The 24,031-nt window shown below is 44.6% G+C and overlaps 1 protein-coding gene across 3 annotated transcripts in view; it reads left to right on the top strand.

Moving 5' to 3' along the window:
* The window catches only part of LOC146785442 (thiamine transporter 2-like), a 383,376-nt gene that overhangs the window by 236,737 nt on the left and 122,608 nt on the right, over positions 1-24,031 (top strand). For all 3 annotated transcript variants that reach the window (XM_085634500.1, XM_085634501.1, XM_085634502.1), the window contains exon 4: positions 1,406-1,598. In XM_085634500.1, the coding sequence (XP_085490626.1) occupies positions 1,406-1,598 (193 nt within the window). The remainder of the gene's footprint in view (positions 1-1,405; positions 1,599-24,031) is intronic.

Genomic DNA, 24,031 nt, shown 5'->3' with positions numbered 1-24,031 from the left:
TCAGCAGTCCGACCGCCCATTACAAGTGTGGCGGGTCCAACGCCACAAGACTGCCGCAACTGCCAGGATCTTGGATCCTGTGGTGGTGGGGGTTGGGGAAGCAGCGGCCCCTGGAGTTTGCCAATTGAAGACTGAGCGTGGGGGCACATGTGCATAAAATGGCGCATGGAACATAGTGCACTGACGTGCAACCAGCGGTGACATAGTGGGGACATGTGCTACAGACTCTCAATGAGCCAAAGCATGCCACCATCATTACACCGCCGACAGAACGCCACCATAGCTGCAGTGTTGTCGTAGTCAGAAAGCTGCAGGCTGTGGCGCATTCTCCCAACTGCCACAGCAGCGGTCCTGCAGTCAGACCGCCAGGGTCATAATAGGCCCCTAAGTCTTCTGCAGCCTATTTGTTTAATATGGGGACTGGTGTTTACAATTGTCTCCCACTTTGCTGTGAGCAAAAGAAAAAATAAAATTATGTCACAATCTTGCTGGGATACATGAAATGTGAAAGGAAAAGCTGTAAGATGTCATTATTTCGTAGCATGCAAAAACATGTAAATACCTGTAAATTAACTGTACACATTCAGCTGTTAGGAAAACAAAACTAAAGCACATTTTTTTGTAATTTTTTTAATGTGATAGAGACAAAGATTTTATTAGGATCAGAACACATCACGATACTTTACTAGGTTAAGCAGAACTAATAACTATTCTCTGAAACCCAATTTCCACACATTGTCATTTGTGTGCAGTATAAAGTTTTCAGTAAAGCTGAATGTCTGTGAAAACTTAGTGACCATTTCAGTAGGAAATTGCTTTAGTGGAATTTAAAAAATTCGCCTACGTGGAATCTATCTCGTTATCCCGCATTCTTTGTCCCCGCAGGGAAACACAACGCGATCGTTACAACGACCGCGTTGTGATTCCGCATACCATTACTCCGCAAGTCGGAACAACGAGTTGCGGAGGGGGTGCGCTGGATGTTGGAATAGTATAATTTACTATTCCAAATCCAGTCTGTGTGGACACTAGGGAAGGTGGTGGATTTTAAATCCAACACCTTCCCCCCCCCCCCCCCAACCCCCCGCAAGTCGTTGTTCTGACTTGCGGAGTAATGGTATGCGGAATCACAACACGGTCGTTGTAACGACCGCTTTGTGATTACCTGCGGGGACAAAGTTTTGCGGTAAACGTTGTTTACCCCTACGTGATGTCCATTAAGTTGGGTCACGAACGTTTGTCATACTAAAAAGTCAGTTGTGGTTCTAAATAAAAGGTTTGGGGGCACTGCTCTAATCTGTGTAGTTCGGAAGGATCAGTTGTCAATTTATGAGAATGAAAAGCATGGAATGTTGTGTGCTGGTTGAAAAACTTAATTTCATATTTTCCTTTTGGCACTTTTTAGGTGCTGTGACATCCTTTTCAGTGGGTTATGTCAAAATCAATTGGGATCTTTCTGGAGAATTGGCTCTGGCCATTTTTACTGGATTGGACGCTGGAGCTTTGTTTCTCATGCGCTTCATTCCTAACATCTGGGTTTGTTATGCTGCATATCTGGTATTTAAGGCATCATACATGCTTCTAATCACAATAGCAACGTGAGTATGACCCACCAGTTTTGTCATAATATTTTACTAACACCCCAAATTAATACAAATTTACATTTTTATGATTCTACAGTATTTTATAGAATTTCAAATCCATTCTTGGAGGCTATGCTACCTTTAATTACAGGGAATGCACGGAGATGACATTGTGCAAAGGCACTGCAGTCTTTCCAATGGCTACATATTTAACAGAATGTAAAGCAAACCTTCGGGATGTAAACATTACCACAGCCAACAGTTTATTTTTTTATTAGTAAAATGTTCTTTATGTTGCACTGCTTTGGGGAGAGGTAGAGGAAGCAGTGTCTCATTACTTGTGTTAGAGGAAGCAGGCTCAACATGTGCTCTTGCTGATTAGAACTCTAAAGGGCATATTTAGGAGTCCCTTGTGCTGCCGGAGCGCCACTTTTTGCGACGCTCTGGCAGGGCATATCACAAAATCATATATATGTGGCCACTCAAAGTGACAATGCATGGCTTTTAATGGCCTCTTAGATATGGAGTAAGGCAAGGCAGTGCAAATCTCTGCATTGCCTTTGATCCAGCGATCAGGGGCAAATACATTTTCACAATCCAGGCCCAATCTCATTACCCAACAAAGTCCCTTCACACTGGGTTAGTGAATTACTAAACAGATTACCAAAACTTACTAATGACCAATTTGTATCCACTTTTTTATTGACGGTGATTTTTTATTATAGCTGATAGGGATTGGCAAACTAATACTTGGTTAAAAATATATAATTATCAATGAGGGGGAAAGGAGAAGCTGTGATTCATTCGGCTTCCAATGATTAGCACAAAAAATCAATAAAGAATGGACCACTTGTCCTGTGTAGCCAGTGTCTTTTTTGTGTTGGTTCCGTCATAAAAACCCCTCATAACTGTACACAGGTGAAAATGGCGGTATATTTTGATTCACCGCTTCAGTGTACTATTGCAGCATCATCATAGGGTCTTTTGTTTGTATGTATGCTGACCTCCACCAGGAGGAAGACCAACTGGTTTTACAGTAGCGTCCAGGCATAAAAAGCAGAAATAAAAAGAGGGTGTGATTGTGCGCAGGTATAGTGAGTTTAAAATTCTCTATATCATTTTTTCCGAAGAATCTTTATTTAAAGAATGTTGATATGAGAAGTTAAAAATTAGAGTGCGGGTATAGACCGAGTTACTGGTCTACCGTACTTTCATGGATCGTGGGTCAACATGTTTCAGCCTTCAGTTGTAGTCTAAAGGCTTTCGTCAGGACCGAATTTAATTCAGGAAACACATTGTGGCTCCTGATATCGTGGTTATTATCCACTTGTTTTTTGAGAAGTCAGATCCGTGGTATCTGTACCTATTGGAGAAAGGAAAAATCAAATGCGTTTGGATAATCCTATTCCTTTAAACTTCCTGTATATATCATACATTATGCCTTAAGTGACTCACTTGTGGGGCTACTGTTATAATCAACACATAGTAGGGTTGATAACTGTGTGATCTTACTGGGTCACTCAGGTTGTCTAGTTCTGGGAAAATGGCGAAAAGTGAAAGGAGTCTGGCTACATAAAGAAAGAGGAACTTCGATGTAAATTAAATTTTGAAATTAAAAATAAAATAATACCCATTAAGAGAAGTAGGGGTGCTCTATCTTATTCTCTGTAGTGCCTTAGTATTGTAGGCTCTAAGGTTTCTAAGTGATGAAGGACGGTAGAGCGTGTTTGCAATAACCTATGAGGCGTGGTTGGTAAAATGAAGGGACATCGCGAGTTAGCCGCATCTTGGATCATGTGTGTGGAAACTCAAATGGTGATGACTCAAAATTCTGGTTTTCAATTAAAAGTATAGAAAACATTGGTGGCCTTATTCTCATGTGGTCACCAATGTGTTCTGATTCAAATGGTCGCTAGATAGAAGTCGTATCATGGTGCTATCTGTTAGTATTCCCATGCGGTCATGCTAATTGAAAGTTGTTCGCTGTCGATGTCGTTCTTACAGAGATACACGACAGAAAGGAAATAAGGTGTATAATACATCGTTACCTTGCAGATGCGTGATATTAACTTCCTCGGGGTACCGAACGGCACATACGGAACTCAGTTATGGAACAATAAAATAGGAGGATACACAGGAGGTTAAAGGCGCCTTACTCTGTTTGGAGACTCGTATTCCTGATGGCGGCCATCGTAGCTTACCGATTCCGTCAAGTCATTTGCTTGCTCTGGCTCTGTTACAATGCTACGATGGCCGCCATCAGAAATACGAGTCTCCAAACAAAGTAAGGCACCTTTAACCTCCTGTGTATCCTCCTATTTTATTGTTCCAGAACTGAGTTCCGAATGTGCCGTTCGGTACCCCGAGGAAGTTAATATCACGCATCTGCAAGGTAACGATATATTATACACCTTATTTCCTTTCTGTCGTGTTTCTCTGTAAGAACGACATCGACAGCGAACGACTTTCAATTAGCATGACCGCATGGGAATACTAACAGATAGCACCATGATACGACTTCTATCTAGCGACCATTTGAATCAGAACACATTGGTGACCACATGAGAATAAGGCCACCAATGTTTTCTATACTTTTAATTGAAAACCAGAATTTTGAGGCATCACCATTTGAGTTTCCGCACACATGATCCAAGATGCGGCTAACTCGCGGTGTCCCTTCATTTTACCAACTACGCCTCATAGGTTATTGCAAACACGCTCTACCCTCCTTCAACACTAAGAAACCTTAGAGCCTACAATACTAAGGCACTACAGAGAATAAGATAGAGTGCCCCTACTTCTCTTAATGGGTATTATTTTATTTTTAATTTCAAAATTTAATTTACATCAAACCTCCTCTTTCTTTATGTAGCCAGACTCCTTTCACTTTTCGCCATTTTCCCAGAACTAGACAACCTGAGTGACTCAGTAAGATCACGCAGTTATCAACCCTACTATGTGTTGATTATAACAGTAGCCCCACAAGTGAGTCACTTAAGGCATAATGTATGATATATACAGGAAGTTTAAAGGAATAGGATTATCCAAACGCATTTGATTTTTCGTTTCTCCAATAGGTACAGATACCACGGATCTGACTTCTCAAAAAACAAGTGGATAATAACCACGATATCAGGAGCCACAATGCGTTTCCTGAATTAAATTCAGTCCTGACGAAAGCCTTTAGACTACAACAGAAGGCTGAAACATGTTGACCCACGACCCATGAAAGTATGGTAGACCAGTAACTCGGTCTATACCCGCACTAATTTTTAACTTCTCATATCAACATTCTTTAAATAAAGATTCTTCTGAAAAAATGATATAGAGAATTTTAACCTCACTATACCTGAGCACAATCCCACCCTCTTTTTATTTCTGCTTTTTATGCCTGGACGCTACTGTAAAACCAGTTGGTCTTCCTCCTGGTGGAGGTCAGCATACATACAAACATAAGACCCTATGATGATGCTGCAATAGTACACTGAAGCGGTGAATCAAAATATACCGCTATTTCCACCTGTGTACAGTTATGAGGGTTTTTTATGATGGAACCAACACAAAAAAGACCCTGGCTACACAGGACAAGTGGTCCATTCTTTATTGTTTTTTTTTGCTAATCATTGGAAGCCGAATGGATCACAGCTTCTCCTTCCCCCCTCATTGATTATTATACATTTAAGCAGCGTGCAGCTGTGGGAATTTAAACCAGAGTGATCACCAGATTGTGGTAGAATCCCTGCAATATTTCAACCACAAATAGTGGTTCTGAAACCAAAAGAGAATTAGAAGTAAGATTTGGGAGAAAATGGCTGAGAATCAAGGACTGTGCTACTCAGAAAAAGAGGTTAATGCAATTCTGTGCGAATCATCTTTATTACAATATAAAGACCCAGCACAAACTTTAACACAGACCAACGAATGGGAAGAAATGACTGAGATGAAGAAAGATCAAGTGCGGACTGCCGTTCATGGCATAATTATGAAGGAATATCTTCGCGCCAACGCTGCCCCGAAGGGACTATGGGTACAAAATGCCCCCCGAATCTTTCTCAAAGATATGATATTCAGGAAAGACTGGTCCTCAATTTCGTGGAAATGTACCAGAGACTATCTGGTACTCATAATTAAAACAGCCACGAGACTAGTTGAGGCATTGACAATAAAGATCCAAGTGAGCGAAGCTAAACTCAAAACGACAGTTCAGATCTCTGTATACAAAAAGAGACTGGAAGAAATAAACAGAGAAATGAATGAAACCAAGGAATACATTACCCAAAATAAGATACAAAAATTGAGTAAAGATCTTAAAAAGTTCTCAGCTGAGAAGATGCACCCCTATGCAAGAGAGGACTATATCATACCGGATCATGGTGATGAGGACTCAACAGGAGAAACATCCAGTAACAACTCTGACTGGAGCAGTGATGATGGTACCAACCCCAGATGAGGAAGAGGACAATATAAACGGAACCAACGTCGGCTAGGGAACAACTGGCAAATGCCACGCTACTATGATCAACCACAGCATCACTTCCAACCATACATACCTGACTTCCAAGGATGGATGAATCCATACTTTCAGGGACCACAGACGAGGGGTCCTATGATGAATATACAACCACCTCCTTTTTTAGGGAGAGGCCAATATACCCAACGAGGGAGGAGAAAAGGAGTAACCTGGAGCGAACAGGAGAGACAGGTACATACCCGCAGCATGACCAAAGACCAACCAGGCCCCAGCACCGCGAATCACTGGTAATAAATCTGACGGACACAATACTCACAGAAGATCAAGAAAATATACTAAACAAGGGACTAGATTTTGTTCCTACTCCCACATTAGACATCTTCAAAGTAAAGTGCGAGCTGGCAGAGTTTTGCAGAAAGATCAAACTAAAGGCTTTCTTTATGCAAAAAGAGAATGAGACCCCCAGAAGTCATACAAATCTGAGACCAAAATTAACTTTCTGTCCCCCAAACCACCTGGTCCCCATCGAAATACAGGCGTTTGAACAGGCCATTATGAAAGAAGTTGATAACATCAAACCCCTATCCAAAAAACCTTACACCAACATCACAAAACGGGAGAAACGAGCAATGGAAGACCTAAGTAAGAACGAAAATCTAGTCTTCAAACCGGCTGATAAAGGAGGAGCTATTGTCCTCCTTGATAAACAAGGATACGACAAACAGTGCTTAGACCTACTTTCAGACCAGAAATTCTACGAGAAAATTGACATTGATCCAACAAAGACACCTCAAAGAACTGTAGACCTGATGGTAGAAGAGGCACAAATAAATCAATGGATCTCCAAACATGAAGCAGACTTTCTTAGGACAAAGTCTCCCAGGGTACCCTATTTCTACTCTTTACCTAAGACTCACAAGAACAGAACTCCACCACCAGGACGACCGATCGTCTCAGGAATTGGATCTGTACTAGAACCTTTGTCACAATTCGCCGACCAGTTCCTCAAACCCTTGGTGCAGAATACACCCACATATTTGAAAGACACCCGAGACCTTTTGAATCAACTAGAAGGCCAAGACCATGACGAGAACACCATGTACCTGGTAGGACTGGATGTAGAGAGCCTATATACCAGCCTCCCACAACAGAAGACACTGGACACTTTGAAAAACATCTTATTTTCCGGAATTTGGAACTACAGAACACCAAGACATTTCGTGTTAGAATGCTGCAGGTTAGCTCTCACTGAGAATTATTTTGAGTATGAAGGTACCCTGTTCAAACAACGCCACGGAACTTCTATGGGAAGTACATTCGCCCCAAGTGTGGCGGGACTGTATGTGAGTGACTTCGAACAACAACACATACAGAACCCCAGTAACCCCTTTCTGACACAAGTAAGATTCTGGCGACGCTATATTGATGACGTCATCATGATATGGGAGGACAGCAAGGAAGCACTACAAGAATTCTTAGGATGGATAAACACCAGAGATGAGTGCCTGAAGTTTACATGCACATCTGACAGGAGACAACTTGACTTTGTGGATGTCACAGTCTACACGGAGAACAGCACTCTTCAGACCAAGACATACTATAAACCTACAGCAAAGAACAGCATACTATCATACAACAGTTTTCACCCTCGTCCTTTAAGAGACAATCTACCATACAGTCAATTCCTACACCTGAAAAGAAACTGCAGCAACCTTAAGGATTACAAGACACAAGCGAAAGAACTGGGAGACAAACTGGCGAGGAGAGACTATCCATTAAAAACCATAAATAAGTGCCAAAAAAGAGCCCGCAATCAACCCAGAGAAAATCTCCTACAAATGACTGTACGAGAAGAACCAGAGGACCTATTGACCTGTGTTACTGCATACAACACAATAACGAACACAGTGAAGAAAATCGTGAATAGAAATTGGAGGATTCTAACGTCAAATACACTACAATGGCCCAAACTCAGATTTGCAAACAGAAGAACCAGGAATATCAACGACTATTTAGTGCACACGAGACCGGCACCTAACACAACAAGAGTAACCATCACTTCAGCATGGAACCTCAAACCGATCCTAGGACACTATCCATGCGGTTCGTGCTCAGTATGTAATCTGACTAAAATTACTAAAACCATTCAACTCCTTCCAAACCTCACCTGGACATTACGTCAGCATACAAACTGTAATACTACACATGTGATTTACATGATTGTCTGTCCCTGTGATCTAAGATACATAGGGATGACATGCCGCAAAATAAAACAACGCATAAGTGAACACAAAAGCAATGTGAATTGCAAAAGATTAACCACCAAGATGAGCAGACATTATATAGAAAACAACCATAATGCCAGCGATCTTAAATGGGTAATCCTTGAAAGCTTACGGATCAAAGGTAACAATGCCGAACGAGTCCTCTTTGAAAAGGAACAACGTTGGATTTATCGCCTTGAGACTGACAAAAGAGGTTTGAACGATAATATCCCGTGGCATACACTGGCATAAGGCAGCACGTAAACTGTAATCCAGTTCTCTGACACACAGTTGTAGAATACTTATACTGCTATACATGTCCCTTGATCATGCAGTCATCAGATACCATGCCAACACACCCTAGGAACGATACCACATTACATCCATATATATTATATATAGGAGAGCACTCCCAAAATTGCCCTATCACGAGCTGATTAACTGCAAATGCCTCTCGTGAACTAATAACTGCCTTTGTTTACCCATTAAAATAATTAACATAGCATTCCCATCACAAGCACATTAACTGAACAGGCACCATAAAAGAGACACTACGATTAATATTTGACTAACACAATTTATCTCTTTTTGGGTCCGTTACTTATGCCAACCACCTCTGCCAACCGCAAATACCACATGAGTCTTTCTTCTATCTCAGCACCTGTTTCCAGGACACTATGTAAATCCGAGCTCTAAGCGGTCCCGCGTCACCGGGGGTTACCGCGAACAGAGCCAGAACAAGCAAATGACTTGACAGAATCGGTAAGCTACGATGGCCGCCATCAGGAATACGAGTCTCCAAACAAAGTAAGGCGCCTTTAACCTCCTGTGTATCCTCCTATTTTATTGTTCCAGAACTGAGTTCTGAATGTGCCGTTCGGTACCCGGAGGAAATTAATATCACGCATCTGCAAGGTAACGATGTATTATACACCTTATTTCCTTTCTGTCGTTTATCTCTGTAAGAACGACATCGACAGCGAACGACTTTCAATTAGCATGACCGCATGGGAATACTAACAGATAGCACCATGATACGACTTCTATCTAGCGACCATTTGAATCAGAACACATTGGTGACCACATGAGAATAAGGCCACCAATGTTTTCTATACTTTTAATTGAAAACCAGAATTTTGAGTCATCACCATTTGAGTTTTCGCACACATGATCCAAGATGCGGCTAACTCGCGATGTCCCTTCATTTTACCAACCACGCCTCATAGGTTATTGCAAACACGCTCTACCCTCCTTCTACACTAAGAAACCTTAGAGCCTACAATACTAAGGCACTACAGAGAATAAGATAGAGCGCCCCTACTTCTCTTAATTTGTAATATTTTATTTTTAATTTCAAAATTTAATTTACATCGAAGTTCCTCTTTCTTTATGTAGCCAGACTCCTTTCACTTTTCCCCATTTTCCCAGAACTAGACAACCTGAGTGACCCAGTAAGATCACGCAGTTATCAACCCTACTATGTGTTGATTATAACAGTAGCCCCACAAGTGAGTCACTTAAGGCATAATGTATGATATATACAGGAAGTTTAAAGGAATAGGATTATCCAAACGCATTTAATTTTTCCTTTCTCCAATAGGTACAGATACCACGGATCTGACTTCTCAAAAAACAAGTGGATAATAACCACGATATCAGGAGCCACAACGCGTTTCCTGAATTAAATTCGGTCCTGACGAAAGCCTTTAGACTACAACAGAAGGCTGAAACATGTTGACCCACGAACCATGAAAGTACGGTAGACCAGTAACTCGGTCTATACCCGCACTCTAATTTTTAACTTCTCATATCAACATTCTTTAAATAAAGATTCTTCTGAAAAAATGATATAGAGAATTTTACCCTCACTATACCTGAGCACAATCACACCCTCTTTTTATTTCTGCTTTTTATGCCTGGACGCTACTGTAAAACCAGTTGGTCTTCCTCCTGGTGGAGGTCAGCATACATACAAACAAAAGACCCTATGATGATGCTGCAATAGTACACTGAAGCGGTGAATCAAAATATACCGCCATTTCCACCTGTGTACAGTTATGAGGGGTTTTTATGACGGAATCAACACAAAAAAGACCCTGGCTACACAGGACAAGTGGTCCATTCTTTATTGATTTTTTTGGTTAAAAATACCCATAAACTAAATAACATCTCCATTAAAGACGGACTTGTTTGAAATTTTATAATGTTTATCTAAAAAATGTGGATAAATGCTCATTCAGTACCGAAATACAGAACAAATCATAGATCATCACAGTGAAACAATATCAGAGAAATAATGACAAGGAATACATCTCAAATCAGAAATGCAATGAAGGAGTGGAAAGGAGAAGAGATGAAAGGTTCAGAGACAAAACACATTTTGCAATTAATTATGCAAATTCAGTTTTCTGTTTATACTAACCCAATTGAACTAGAAAACTATCTTCTGGCCATGAGAGCAGTAAGGCCCCTCAAGAAGAATTGATAAGGCAAAGACTAAGTCAGGAACCAGCCGACAGGGACAACCAGGTAAAGACAGCAAACGGACGACAGCGACGATCTCCCAACAAACTGCAAATCTGCCTACAACCCCTCCCACCAGGCACCTCAATTATACCCTAAACCCAAATGTCCAATCCACATTTGTAGCTAAACAAAAGTTTATTCTACATTTGATTGGTTGAGGAAGGGGGTGTACTGTCACACCACACTCACTGTGCTCATCTCACTAAATGTTCTGTTTATTCATCACGTCAGCGGCTTCCACCCCAGGAAATATAAATTCCCTCCATGGCTATTCCTCCACTTCCTTCCCTCCGGTTCTGTTGCAAACTTTGTATAATTCTCCTCATCTGCACCTCTCGAAAGGAAGCATCCCTTTGCTCACTGACAAACTTTTGGCAGACACTCAGGACTTTCTGAAGGGCAAATTTTGTGCACCTTCCTTCAAATTGTTCCATTTTTATCTCGTAAATGTGTTAACCCTCAATTCATGCAGAATAAAAACCCATACCCTCTATTAAAAACAAAACACAGGCATTATTATTAATTTGTAAGGCTTTTTTCATTTACACACTTTCCCAATGCTGCATCATTCCATGCGCAACCGATGTTAATCTTTATTTTCTACAAATGTTAATAGTGTGCATAAAATCAGCATTAGTCTTTTAATTTCCGTTAGTCAACATTTATGGCCTATTAGTTTTTGCGGCCTACTTTAGTAATTTAGTACGCAAAAGCCTTTTTCCCATATCAAACTATTCTTTTCACAATAATTTCCCACAGCACACTGTTAGTATGTGTTACTGAGGGTTTAATAAGAGCAGGTTTTATGTCACAAAAATCATGCTCCATCAACTTACTCCGTACTCAGGAAGCGTTCAATGGGCTTTCTGGTGGGCTCATCCATTTCAGAACTCATGGATTTTGACACTTTCCCAGATAAACAAGAGCATGTAAGCCTGGGGGAGTGCATAAACGTTATGCCTCCTGAGGTGAGGATAACAAGGAGAAATACCTTTATTCTCCTGATTTTTTCCTCTTTCTAAGTGTGCTGTATTCCGATTTCTGCAGCATACATAGAATGATAAAAATGAGTCTTAGGATTGTTTCTGTACAGGAAGGCGTCCCTTCCTGCACAAAAACAATCCTGTTGACAACACAGGCACCGTTGCAACATGGTGCAAGTGTGCCTGTATTGGCGGTAGGCTACCAAAACGGCACCAGTGAATGTAGAAAGAACAAGAATGCACTGTATTGCATAAAAACTGCACATTCCTGTCCTTTTTCACTTTGGCATAGGAGAGCGAAGCAAGCTGACTTGACTTGCTGCGCTGCCCTAAGCCAAATCCCCATAAATGAGGTCCTAAGTGCAAAAGAAGACGGACAGACCAACAGAGAAATCAAAAGATTTAATGAAATGTCTATGGCTCTAAAATTCTGGCAAGGCTGAGGAAGAATCAAACACATGTCCAGCTGCACTCAGTCATTCACATTTATTTCAATTTATATTTATTATTTGTGGTCTTTGTGTAGTGCTGACCCAGCCACATGTCAACTGAGTGTTTATCATGAAATAGGTAACACATTGAACCTTAGACAAGTGACTCATAAACAAATCAGATTGATTGATTGATTGGCAGATCCCACCCCAACGAGAGTTGGGGACCAAAGGATTTTCGCCAGTGGATTCTCAATAGACTCCACCAGTGGACACTCTTGACCTGACCACTAATGGGCAACCAGGTCATAGTGACCGTCCCTACATTTCCCTTCTCAGTCCTTCGAGGAGGACCAGAGCAGGGAAGTCGGTCAATGGCTCAACGTGATGGGAGAAAACCTATTTTGAATCAAGGTTGTTGATTTTATTTCTTTTTCACAAACAAACTCTAACTTTGAGAGTTTATTCCTTAAAAACAGATGTTTGCTTGGCAAACTCTTTAGCCTCAAGAACAACGACCGCAGCAGCGGCTGCTCTAAAGGCATAGAGATCCCTGTGTGATAGGCGATGATGTCTAAATCTGACAACTGGTCTTCAAACAGGAAAGCAAAGGCCACAGCCTTTTTTAGCCAGGAATGCCAGAATGCACTTTCTGCCTTCAAAATAAAATATTTCAGATATGCCCTGAGTCATTGTTTTTTCTTTGTTTCAACTAAAAGAGAGTAGGATGGGAAAAAGTCAGAGATCCTTGTGCCGATGGTTTCAGAGTCTTGGGGATAAGCATTAAAAGGCGGCTTTATTTAATGTCCATGTATTTGTTTTTCTTTCTGGATTTCCAAAATTTGACATATTTGCTTCAGGTTTTTCTTCTCCCTCCTATGATGAGAATTTTGTCATTGAAACAGAGGTAAAGAACTGACAGGAAGGCTTTGTGAGTGATGCATGCCATTTTAAAGTGGATTCAAGTACGAGGGGGAGACAAGTGGAGTTTGTTTATAACATGGGTGATAAATTTTCTTTATCACCTGTGTCCTGTGCACTTTTGTCCTTTGCCTGTGAAGGTTATCCTGTGTTTTTACTTTTCCGCAACAGTTTGTGTGCTTTCTGCTTGTGAAGGACTCTTCAAATTGCACATGAAGCTCCCCACGGTCACACTTTTGGTGGGCCTTTGGAGAGGATAGACTGAACTAATCTTCCCACCTGGTAGTCTCATTAAGGCAGTTCCACTTCAATAAATATAATGCTTGTGGTTATTATATGCAATCAGAACTCCAATAAGCTTCACAAACCTTACAATGAACGTACATGATAAAAGCTTTGACAACTTTCACGGTGCCTTTAATGTTAGCCATCAGGTACACAAACATTTACTTTGTGTAAGATTGCCATTTGCAAGGTGGAGGATGTATACTTTTCAGAATAGGCAAGCCCATCCTCCACTTCTTCTTCTCTCATTCTTTTTTGGGGGTTTTGGGCTGTCTGGAGCAAATCCATATAAATGTCTGTCAGAGGAGCCCCTGCAGTTTCACTTGGTCATCTCACATGGGCAGTGACTAGAGCTGTGCATTATGGGAAGATGACCTTCCAAGAATTCTCACTGAGGATGGACACTCTGACCAACTCCAGTTAGCTAAACATTTGAACTTGTGAAATCCACTGGACTGGAACTTGCACTAGGCTGCTGACCAACTTGGACTTGTACAGATTCTGAGGCTGTTGGTGATTCCAGAGTATGGAACTAAGTGCTGCCCTCTTACATTTGGCTGACAACACATTGGAATGCCAGTGGTAGAGGGTGAAGTTTGAAAGTGGTGAGGCTTAAAATGAAACTAGCAATTTCACATTAGTACACTTTTTAAAGACGCACGTGCAGGCTGCAGCCTTTCTGAGCAGAGAGGTTAGGTCTTGCGGGGAGACATGCTATTTTTTGACTGATTAGACATTATCTGGTAATCATGGTGAGAATTAAAATCATTGGTTTAATAAAAAGAGGAGAAAAATCCAAAGATGGCTTGCCAGTGTGCTTTTTGTGGGTCTGTCAGCAGCACATCCCTCTTGACAGATGAACAGGATAAAAACATCTTATAGGCAGCCTCTGTTTTAAAATCATATGAAGATAGAACATTGTTCTGTACTTCATGTGTAACATGTTTTATCCTGTTGCTATCTTTGGCTCCGGAGAGTGATATGGTGAAAGACCTATAAACCAAGTCATAAAGGAAACACAGAAACCTAGTCATTACATTTTAAATTCCAAAAGCAATGTTATGAATTCCTTGAACTACAAAAAGAAAAGCTGAACCCACACTTGCACACATTGAACTTGGGCCAAGACACTGATCTCGTAAACAGATCCTAGCAACTTAGGGCCAGATTACGATGGTGGTGGACAGCTTGTCAGTGGCGGTCCCACCGCCATCGCTGGAAAGCATATTCCCCACCACATTACGATGGCGGGCGGACGGTCAGGGGTGGAAAGACCGTCGAACACTAATCTTACGGGGTCAGGGAGCGCCTCGGACCATTGGACGGTTTGTAATGCCCATAAAGGTGGCGGTGCCTACCAGTCACCGGCGTAGGCATTACAATGTTCCTTTCCGCCTGCTCTTTCATGGCGGTAAACACTTCATGAAAAGTCTTGCTGAAAGAGACATTGGCTGCCCCCCTTACCCTCTGGCCCTCATACAAGGGACCTGGGGGTCTCCTATGGTGCCCCCTACATATCCCTGCACCATGTGGCAGGCACCACATGGTGCCTGACACGTAGTGCAGGGATATGTAAAGTGTCTCTTTTTTTACAGTGCAAAATATAGGCATTGCAACCCCCGTGGTGGTGGTCGCCTCACAATGGCTACTGCGGGACCGCCGACAGCCTGTCGGGCAATCCCAATCCCCGATAGGGTGCAGGGCATACGTAAGTCCGCCCGCCCGCCATTTTAATCGGTCCCTTAGTTCCAGATTTAGAACTTGATGAATGGATTGCTCCATCAGAAATGTGGGGTACATCCCGTCCATCATATTACACTGGCATAGGAGATAAGGTACATATAATATGGCAGATGGGTCTACCACATTTATGAGGGAGTAACCCATCCCTTAGCATGTGCCACACTTTTTACTTCACCAAGCTAACGCCCCCATTGCTGGCTGAACTGCAGCTGCCAGGAGCAGGTGCTGGATTGCTCTGAGTCAAACTTTGTAAAACAGTACAACAAGCTGTGAGTGTACGATTTGCCCAAGATCAAGCAGTTTGTTAAAGTAGTACACCCAAGACTGCAGCACATTGCTACTTGCTTCAAAGGCTATACATTTACCACCCCTTATCCTGGTAACATCCAGTCAGTTTTTTTAACCACACGCTTGCAAACAGGTTTTACATTGATTTTGGAAATTCACAAATATGCCAAAAATGCAGCAGAGGAATATGTTCCAAAAGTGGTTGCTCAATAGTGCATGTCGGTCAAACAGTAGGGGCGTCCACAGAAGTGGCTGATAGGAGCTCAACAACATGGTTGATATATTGTGTAAACAAGGTTGGAGCCAAGACACAGCCTTGGAGAACCCCCGCTGTACTTCAATGGTATCGGTGACCTGTCCCTGGCTGCCCCATCTGACCCTGGCAAAGTTCTCCTCATGAAGGCTGACTAGGAGTGTAAGGATACTCTGTGGCATGCTCAATCTCACTGAGCACCTGCCATAGATTGTCCCTGGGAATGAGGTCAAAGGCAGATTTTAAATATATGAATGCGATGTTTAAGCTCCCTTTGTCAAGCAAAACTACCTTTCAATAGAGCATGAGAAGGAGAAAGACCTGGTTGACTGTGCCAATTTTCCTTCGAAAGCTTGCTTGGAGGGCGGGAGAGGAAGCCATTCTCTTCCATCCAATCCGAGATTTTAGCTAGGATGATCGACAAACGACTTTCTGGACATAGTCGATCAGGCTAATTGGCCGATAGTTAGAAGGGTTAGACCTGTTCCCCTTTTTAAAAATAGGAATCACTTCAGTCCCCTTCCAGGATTCTGGGATCCTCCCTCCACCTGCAGTGGCATTGGAGAGTGTCAGTATATATGTTGCCCAATTTGCCCTGTCAGATCAAAAGAGGTCTCCTAGGATGCCATCTGGGCCGGGGGCTTTGGCAGGTACGATTGCATCCAGAGAGGTCAGTATTTCGTCTCTAGTGAAAAAAAGATCATGTGATGATTGGAGTGGGACAGGCACTGCTAGTTAATTGTCATGACTGAGGAGGATCAAGTACAGGGCTCCAAATTGTTTTTGCCACACATTGGCTGGGATGTTATTAGCCAGAGGTGGAGACCTTTTGTGGTTGACAATGCCCACGAGTATCCAGAACATCCTGGTATCTGCGTGCAAGATGGACTCCCCAAGTTCTTCCCACCTCCTTTCATCCCATTCCCTCTTGGCCTTATGCTTCTCCAGTTTGTATTGCCTCCTCAGTTCCCGAATTAACGGGATGTCCTTTTGCCTTAGGGCTAAGGACAGCCGTTTTTAAGGATCTGCACTCCTTTGAGAACCATGTGGTCGTTTTGGTCGGTTTCGCCTTAATAGGGCGGGCCTTATGTGCGGGAACAATAAAGTTTCTTGCCAAATGATTAAAATACGTGGAATGTAGAGCACTACTAGTTGGTGTGACCGTGTCGCTTGTCCAAGGAAACAACACCCCAGAGGGTTCTCGAGATCGCATTTTAAAATACTAAGCTTGCGTTCATTCACCAGGATTGTGGACCATTTGAGCCGGCATTTGTCATTTGATAGAATCACCTTCCTTGTGGCAAGGAGAACGGGAGCGATCCTTTCCACCCACGGATGCTCAATTGTCAGGCTAAGGGGTTATGGTCACTCTCACATGTCTGGGTTACGGACATGTCTACTACAATTGGCCATAACATGAGGTCCACGAGTATTTAATGTATCCGGCGTGACCCATTTGGCCCGAAAAAAGTAATTCCCCTACTTTTGTTGGGAATGGTCCTTCCATTTGCGCCCGTAGCCTATGTGCAAGGGTTCAATCAATCAATGGCATTTGTATAGCGCACTACTCACCTGGAGGGTCTCAAGGCGCTGGGGGAGGAAAGTAACTGCTCGAACAGCCAGGTCTTGAGTTGCTTCCTGAAGGCGAGATGGTCCTGGGTTGTCCGGAGGTGGATGGGGAGGGAGTTCCATGTCTTGGCCGCCAGGTAGGAGAAGGATCTTCCTCCGGCGGTGGCTCTGTGGATGCGTGGGACGGCGGCGAGGGCGAGGCTGGCGGAGCAGAGCTGGCGGGTGGGCTGGTGGAAGGTCAGGCAGTTGTTGAGGAGCTTGGGGCCCAGGTCGTGGAGGGCCTTGTGTGCGTGGGTGAGGAGTCTGAACGTGATCCTTTTGTTGACAGGGAGCCAGTGAAGGTCTCTCAGATGTCCGGAGATCTGGCTGTGACGGGGGATGTCCAGGACGAGTCGAGCTGAGGCGTTCTGGATTAGTTGGAGTTTCTTCTGGAGTTTGGTGGTGGTGCCGGCGTAGAGGGCGTTCCCGTAGTCCAGCCGGCTGGTGACGAGGGCTTGGGTGACCATCTTCCTGGTCTCGGTGGGGATCCATCAGAAGATCTTTCGAAGCATGCGCAGGGTGTTGAAGCATGAAGACGAGATGGCGTTGACTTGTCTGGACATTGAGAGGGAGGAGTCCAGGATGAAGCCCAGGTTGCGTGTGTGGTCCGTTGGCTTGGGGGTGGCGCCCAGGGCAGGGGGCCACTAGGAGTCGTCCCAGGCGGAGGGTGATGACCCCAGGATGAGAACCTCCATCTTGTCTGAGTTCAGTTTCAGGCGGCTGTTCTTCATCCATTCGGCGACGTCTTTCTTCCCTTCGTGTAGGCTGGCTCTGGCGGTGTCCGGGTCGTTGGTGAGGGAGAGGATGAGCTGGGTGTCGTCGGCATAGGCGATGATCTTGAGGTCGTGTTGGCGTGCGATGGCTGCGAGGGGGCTCATGTAGACGTTGAAGAGAATGGGGCTGAGCGATGACCCCTGTGGAACGCCGCAGATGACTTCAGTGGCCGCTGACGGGAATGGGGGGAGGCGGACTCTCTGGCTTCTTCTGGCGAGGAATGAGGTGATCCACTCAAGGGCCTTCTCCTGGATTCCTGCGTTGTTCAGGCGTTGTACCAGGGTGTGGTGGCAGACAGTGTTGAATGCTGCGGAGAGGTCCAGGAGGATGAGGGCCGCTGTTTCCCCGTTGTCCAGTAGGGATCTGATATAGTCTGTGGCTGCGATGAGGGCGGTCTCCATGCTGTGGTTGGCTCAGAAGCCGGACTGCGAGTGGTCGAGGGAGCCGTTGGTCTCAAGGAAGGCGGCTAGCTGTCTGTTGACGGTCTTCTTGATGACTTTGGCAGGAAACAGGAGGAGCGAGATGGGGCGGAAGTTCTTGAGGTCGGTGGGGTCAGCTGTAGGTTTCTTCAGCAGGGCGCTGATCTCGGCGTGTTTCCAGCAATCCGGGAAGTTGGCGGTGTTGAAGGAGGCGTTGATGATGTCGCGGAGGTGGGGTGCGATGATGTAGTCGGCTGAGTTGAAGATGTGGTGTGGACAGGGGTCCGTGGGGGATCCGGAGTGGATGGTGTTCATCGTGCGTGTTGTGTCTTCGGTGCTGACCGGGGTCCAGGTGCGGAGGGTGGCGGTGGGGGGTGTCGGTTCGGTGGTGGGGGTCGTGGTAGGAGAGCCGAAGCTGTTGTGTATGTTGGCGATCTTGTCGTGGAAGAAGGCGGCGAGAGAGTCGCAGAGGTCTTGCGAGGGAGTGATGTCGTTGTTTCCGGCGTTGGGGTTGGAGCGCTCTTTGACGATGGTGAAGAGTTCTTTGCTGTTGTGGGTGTTGTTGTCCAATCGTTCCTTGAAGGCCTGTCTTCTTCGTGGCGCGGATCAGTTGGTGGTGTTTGCGGGTGGCGTGCTTGAGGGCAGTCATATTGTCTGTGGTCTGGTTGGTGCGCCAGGTATTCTTCAGGGAGCGGCAGTTCTTCTTGGAGGTGATGAGTTCGTCGGTGAACCAGGGGGTTTTCTTGCTGCCGCGTCTGCTGGGGGGGTTCTTCAGTGGTGCAAGGGCGTCAGCGCAGTTGGTGATCCACTGAGTGAGGTTGTTGGCGGCTTCGTTGGGGTCCATTGAGCTGGTGGGGGGGTTCTGGCTGAGGAAGGTGGTGAGTTGGTCGTTTGTGATCTTGTTCCAGTTCCTTCGAGGGGCTTGTTGCGGGTGGTGGTGGGTCGTCGTTTTTCTGAAGCTGAAGTGGACGCAGCTGTGGTCGGTCCACTGGAGTTGGTGGCGTGGCTGAAGGCGACGTGCTTGCTGGATGAGAAGACTGGGTCAAGCGTGTGGCCGGCGTAGTGGGTGGGGGTGGTTACCAGTTGCTTGAGTCCGAGGTTGGCAAGGTTGTCCAGCAGGGCGACGGTGTTGCGGTCCTTGTTGTTTTCCAGGTGGAAGTTGAGATCCCCTAAGAGGATGTAGTCGGTGGAGTGTATGGCGTGTGGGCTGACGAAATCTGTGATGACTTTGCTAAATTGTATGCGTGGTCCCGGTGGTCTGTAGACGAGGGTGCCTCTGAGCGTGGTTTTGGGGTCGGAGTGTATCTGGAAGTGGAGGTGTTCGGCGGAGGTGAGGGTGTCATCTGAGTTGGTCGTGATGTGGATGGTGTTCTTGTGGGCGATGGCAATGCCTCCACCCGTCTGGTTGACGCGGTCCCTCTTGGTGATCTTGTATCCGTCCGGGATGGCTATGGCGATGTCGGGCGCTGAGGAGGCGTTCGTCCAGGTTTCCGTCAGGAAGGCGATGTCTGGTGATGTCGAGTCGAGGAGGTTCCAGAGTTCGATGGCGTGTCTGTTGATGGAGCGGGTGTTGAGGAATTCCGCTAGGAGGCTGCTTGTGACCACTTTCTTTATTGGAGGAAGCTTCAGAAATTGGACCGACCACTTTTTATCCTCCTTATTAACTTCTAAAATATCTTCCCACTTGAGGGGCTTGAAGATTAAGTTGAAGTCACTGTCAACGATTAAGGGGTATGCAGCCTGCTTTGCGTCCAATACCTCATCTAGGGCCTGCAGGGTTAGTGATGTACCTGCTCTGGAGCTCCTTGAATAGACATTAAAAATGTCTATGCACATGCCAGTGGGCCTTTGAGTCTGACCCAGAGGATGTCATAGTTGTTGGTGGGAAGCTCCTCTGTGGCACAGTTTAGGGCAAGATGAGGAGCCCTCCAGAGGGGCTGCCATGTTTAGAGAGCATTGCCAATTTGTGAAATGTTACGAACCCTGGAATAATTGGGGGTCAAGATCCAGGTTTCCTGTAGAATGCAAATCTCATGTTGATAAATGAATCCCCAGCCAATGCGGGAGATCTAGTTTTCCCCTTATACCCGCCACATTCCATGAGGCTATTTTTAGTTTTCTTGTGTCTAGGTGGTGCAGTGGATTAGGGGTGGTAGGTAATGTGGCAGGTTCAAGCATGTAACTGATCGCTGGTTGCTGGTGGCTGTAGTCCCCAGTTGCAGGATGTGGCAATGGCAAGTGGAGCGTCTCTGGTTCCCGCACTGCGGGAAACCGGCAGCGTTCTCGTGCCCCTCCTGGTGCATCGCGAGGGTGGCGTCAGCTGCGTTGGTAGCTGGGGGCTGTATCCCCCGGTTGCAGGATGCGGCAGCGGCAGCGGCAGCAAGTAGAACGTTTCTGGTTCCCGTGCTGCGGGAGACCGGAAGCATTCTTGAGCACCTACTGGCCCATCGCAAGGGAAGCATCAGCCACGTTGGTAGCTGGGTGCTGTAGACCCCAGTTGCAGGATGCGGCAATGGCAGCAAGTAGAGCGTCTTTGGTTCCTGCGCTGCGGGAGAACATCAGCATTCTTGTGCCCTTCCTGGTGCATCGCGAGGGTGGCGTCAGCCGCATTGGTAGCTAGGGGCTGTAGTCCCCGGTTGCAGGATGCGGCAATGGCAGCATGTGGAGCATCTCTGGTTCCAGTGTGAGTGATTCTCATGGCAACGCCAAGAGGCTGGCCTTCCCAGGAAAATATCATCAATCAATTCAAAATGAAAACAGGTTTTAAAGTCTAAGAACCTATCACTTAAAGTACCCAGTGCCGCCCTATTCACATATGTGAAATGAAATGAAGTAGCATTTGTAGAGCGCATGGTCACCCGGAGGCATTCCAGCGCTAGGGTCAAACCGCAATAGGCTAAGGTAATCAGTGTGGAAAAAGCCAGGTCTTAAGCCTCTTACAAAAGATAGAATGGTCTGATTCTTTTCACAAATGCAGCGGCGGGGAAATTCAGAGTTTGGAGGCATTATAAGAGAAAAGCCGGCCGCCGCTTCTGGACCTCCTAATTCAGACGCCAGATGGAGATCATTTGTGCGTAACTATCTATTGGCTTTGTGGGGTCACACAAAGGATGAGATAATATCCGGTCCCTTAATCCCCAAACATCTTGTGGGTGTTGCACAGAGCTTTAAAATAGACCCTTTCCTGGATAGGAAGCCAATGTAGGGATCTGAGGGCAGGTTTAGCTGATTGATGGCTCGGGACACCCTCAAGAATACGGGTGGCACAGTTTTGAATAGTTTGAAGTTTTTTAAAAACCGCACCAGGGGCACACAAGATAAAGAGCATTACCATAGTCCAGGCGAGATCAAATAAGCGCCTGGACTACAAGCTTCCTTGCTAAGGGGGGAACCAGGGCAGCACTTTTCGCAACATTTGTAAAATGCCAAAACAAGAGGCAACTGCCTTCCTGGCTTGAGTCTTAAGGATAAGCTCAGAGACAAGGCAGAAACTCAGACTCTTTATTTCAGGTTTGGGGAATGGCGGAGGGCCCATACATGCTGGCCAGATGGAAACAACCTCGAGGGGGGAGGGATTACCGAGCAGCATAAGCTCGGTCTTGTCACCGTTCAATTTAAGATGGGAATGGCACATCCATCTCATCACCTCCTCGAGGCAGGGGCCGAGGCAGGTTGAAGGGCTGCTCAATGAGCTCAATGTAACCCCAGAATCTGTTTTTTAAGAGGGAATACACTTTTTTGGGCATCAATTTGCGGTCTTCCCACAGGCCCCCCAGCCCCAATTTATACAGCTACTGCTTAACCTCCATAAACCAGGCCAGTCGCCGGACTTGTTCTTAAATTGTAAGAAGTTCATCAACAGCTTCCTTTAGCAGGATTTCGGTATAACTAGTCCACAATCTAAACCAGAACACGCTTCCTTTAGCAGGATTTCGGTATAACTAGTCCACAATCTAACCCAGAACACAAGGACATTCAAAACTGCAATATATGAGATGGGAAAAAACGCTAGATCTAAGACAGGGGTCTCCAACCTTTTCTGTGGGGAGAGCTACTTCAGATCAGTGAAAATCATTGTGAGCTACTGAAGGCTAAGCAACTGAAGCATTATTAACTGACACCCCGACACCAAGCTTCATTGATTTTAAGCCTGATGTCCGTAGAGCCAGATACTATGGTTTGAACAAAATACTTTGACCAGGGGCACTATGACAGGGCTGCCACGTGTGTCAGTGAGAACGTGATCTTCAAGGATGTATGAACATGTGTGTGAATAAATGGGATATATGTTTATGGGTGACTGAGAACCTGTGTAGTATGTACTTGTGGCACAGGACATACCTTTGACCATATGTGGTAGCACTACATTTATGACACAAACATACAACCAGATTTTTAAATGGGTGAAATTTAAAGGGCAGAAAAATGTTCAGCCAAAATGTTCATAATATGGAATATTTTTCTACCCTTTCAATTTCCCCACTTAAAATAATGGCTGTATTTTTCAATTATAAATATGGTGCTGTTCTACCAGCCTCTAGTAGCAAGATGCATACTGTTTGTAAGGGCAACACTTTGAAATGCGAGAAAATTAAACCAAAGAGTTATCTTTATATGGATTCCATAAAACTTATAATGTAGGTTTTCTTCCATTGTCAAGTGCAATATTTCCAAATAGCAGGTATCTTACTCCTAGTGACCTGTAGACAAAGTGTCATATTTATAACAGAAAATACATCCATCTGTTTAAATGGGAGCGATTTAAAGTGAAGAAACGTGCTTCATAAACAGTAAGACGTCATTGGCTTAATTGAAAGTGGAGAAAAGCATTAAGACAATATTTCAAGGAAATATTTCTCGTCACTTTAAAGTTCTCCTATTTTTTAAAAAAATTACTGTTTTTTTCAGTTATAAATATGGCACAGTGTCTTCTGGCCACTGGGAGAAGAGGTCTGTTATTTGTGACACTTTGAAATGGGAGAAGATTAAAATGAAGAGTTAATTTAATAATAAGGTAACTTTTAATTTTAAATCTATCCTATTTAAAAGCATTCAGAAACATCATTCTGTTCTCATGCTCCAATGATTTGTTGACAAGGACTTTTATTTAAGAGTTAAACAACTCAGTGTGTCAGTTCTTCACCTCTGTGCTGCAGCATGGGTCATAAACCTGACAGACCAAGGCTCGTTATTAGGCCCTGCTCTCTGCAGCCTGATGATAATATTGTAAAATATACACAGCCTTCCCTTAACTTTAAAAGAAATACTTGACTCTGTGCTTATTTAAAAATGAACTCAAGGATGGGAGCTACTCTGAAGGTGTCTACAAGCTACTGGTAGCTCATTATCGACTAGGTTGGAGACACCTGCATTAGACAGAACAATGCACACACATTGAATATAGCACAAATATGCCACATAGGTGGGTATCAATGTGTTTACAATATCACATATTTATAGCAATGCCTGCTAGCATAACATT

The sequence above is a fragment of the Triturus cristatus genome, chromosome 11 (genome assembly GCF_964204655.1).
Source record: "Triturus cristatus chromosome 11, aTriCri1.1, whole genome shotgun sequence".
Taxonomy (NCBI): Eukaryota; Metazoa; Chordata; class Amphibia; order Caudata; family Salamandridae; genus Triturus; species Triturus cristatus.
The sequence above is the reverse complement of the archived record's forward strand: the minus strand, read 5'-3'. Positions and strand labels throughout refer to the sequence as shown.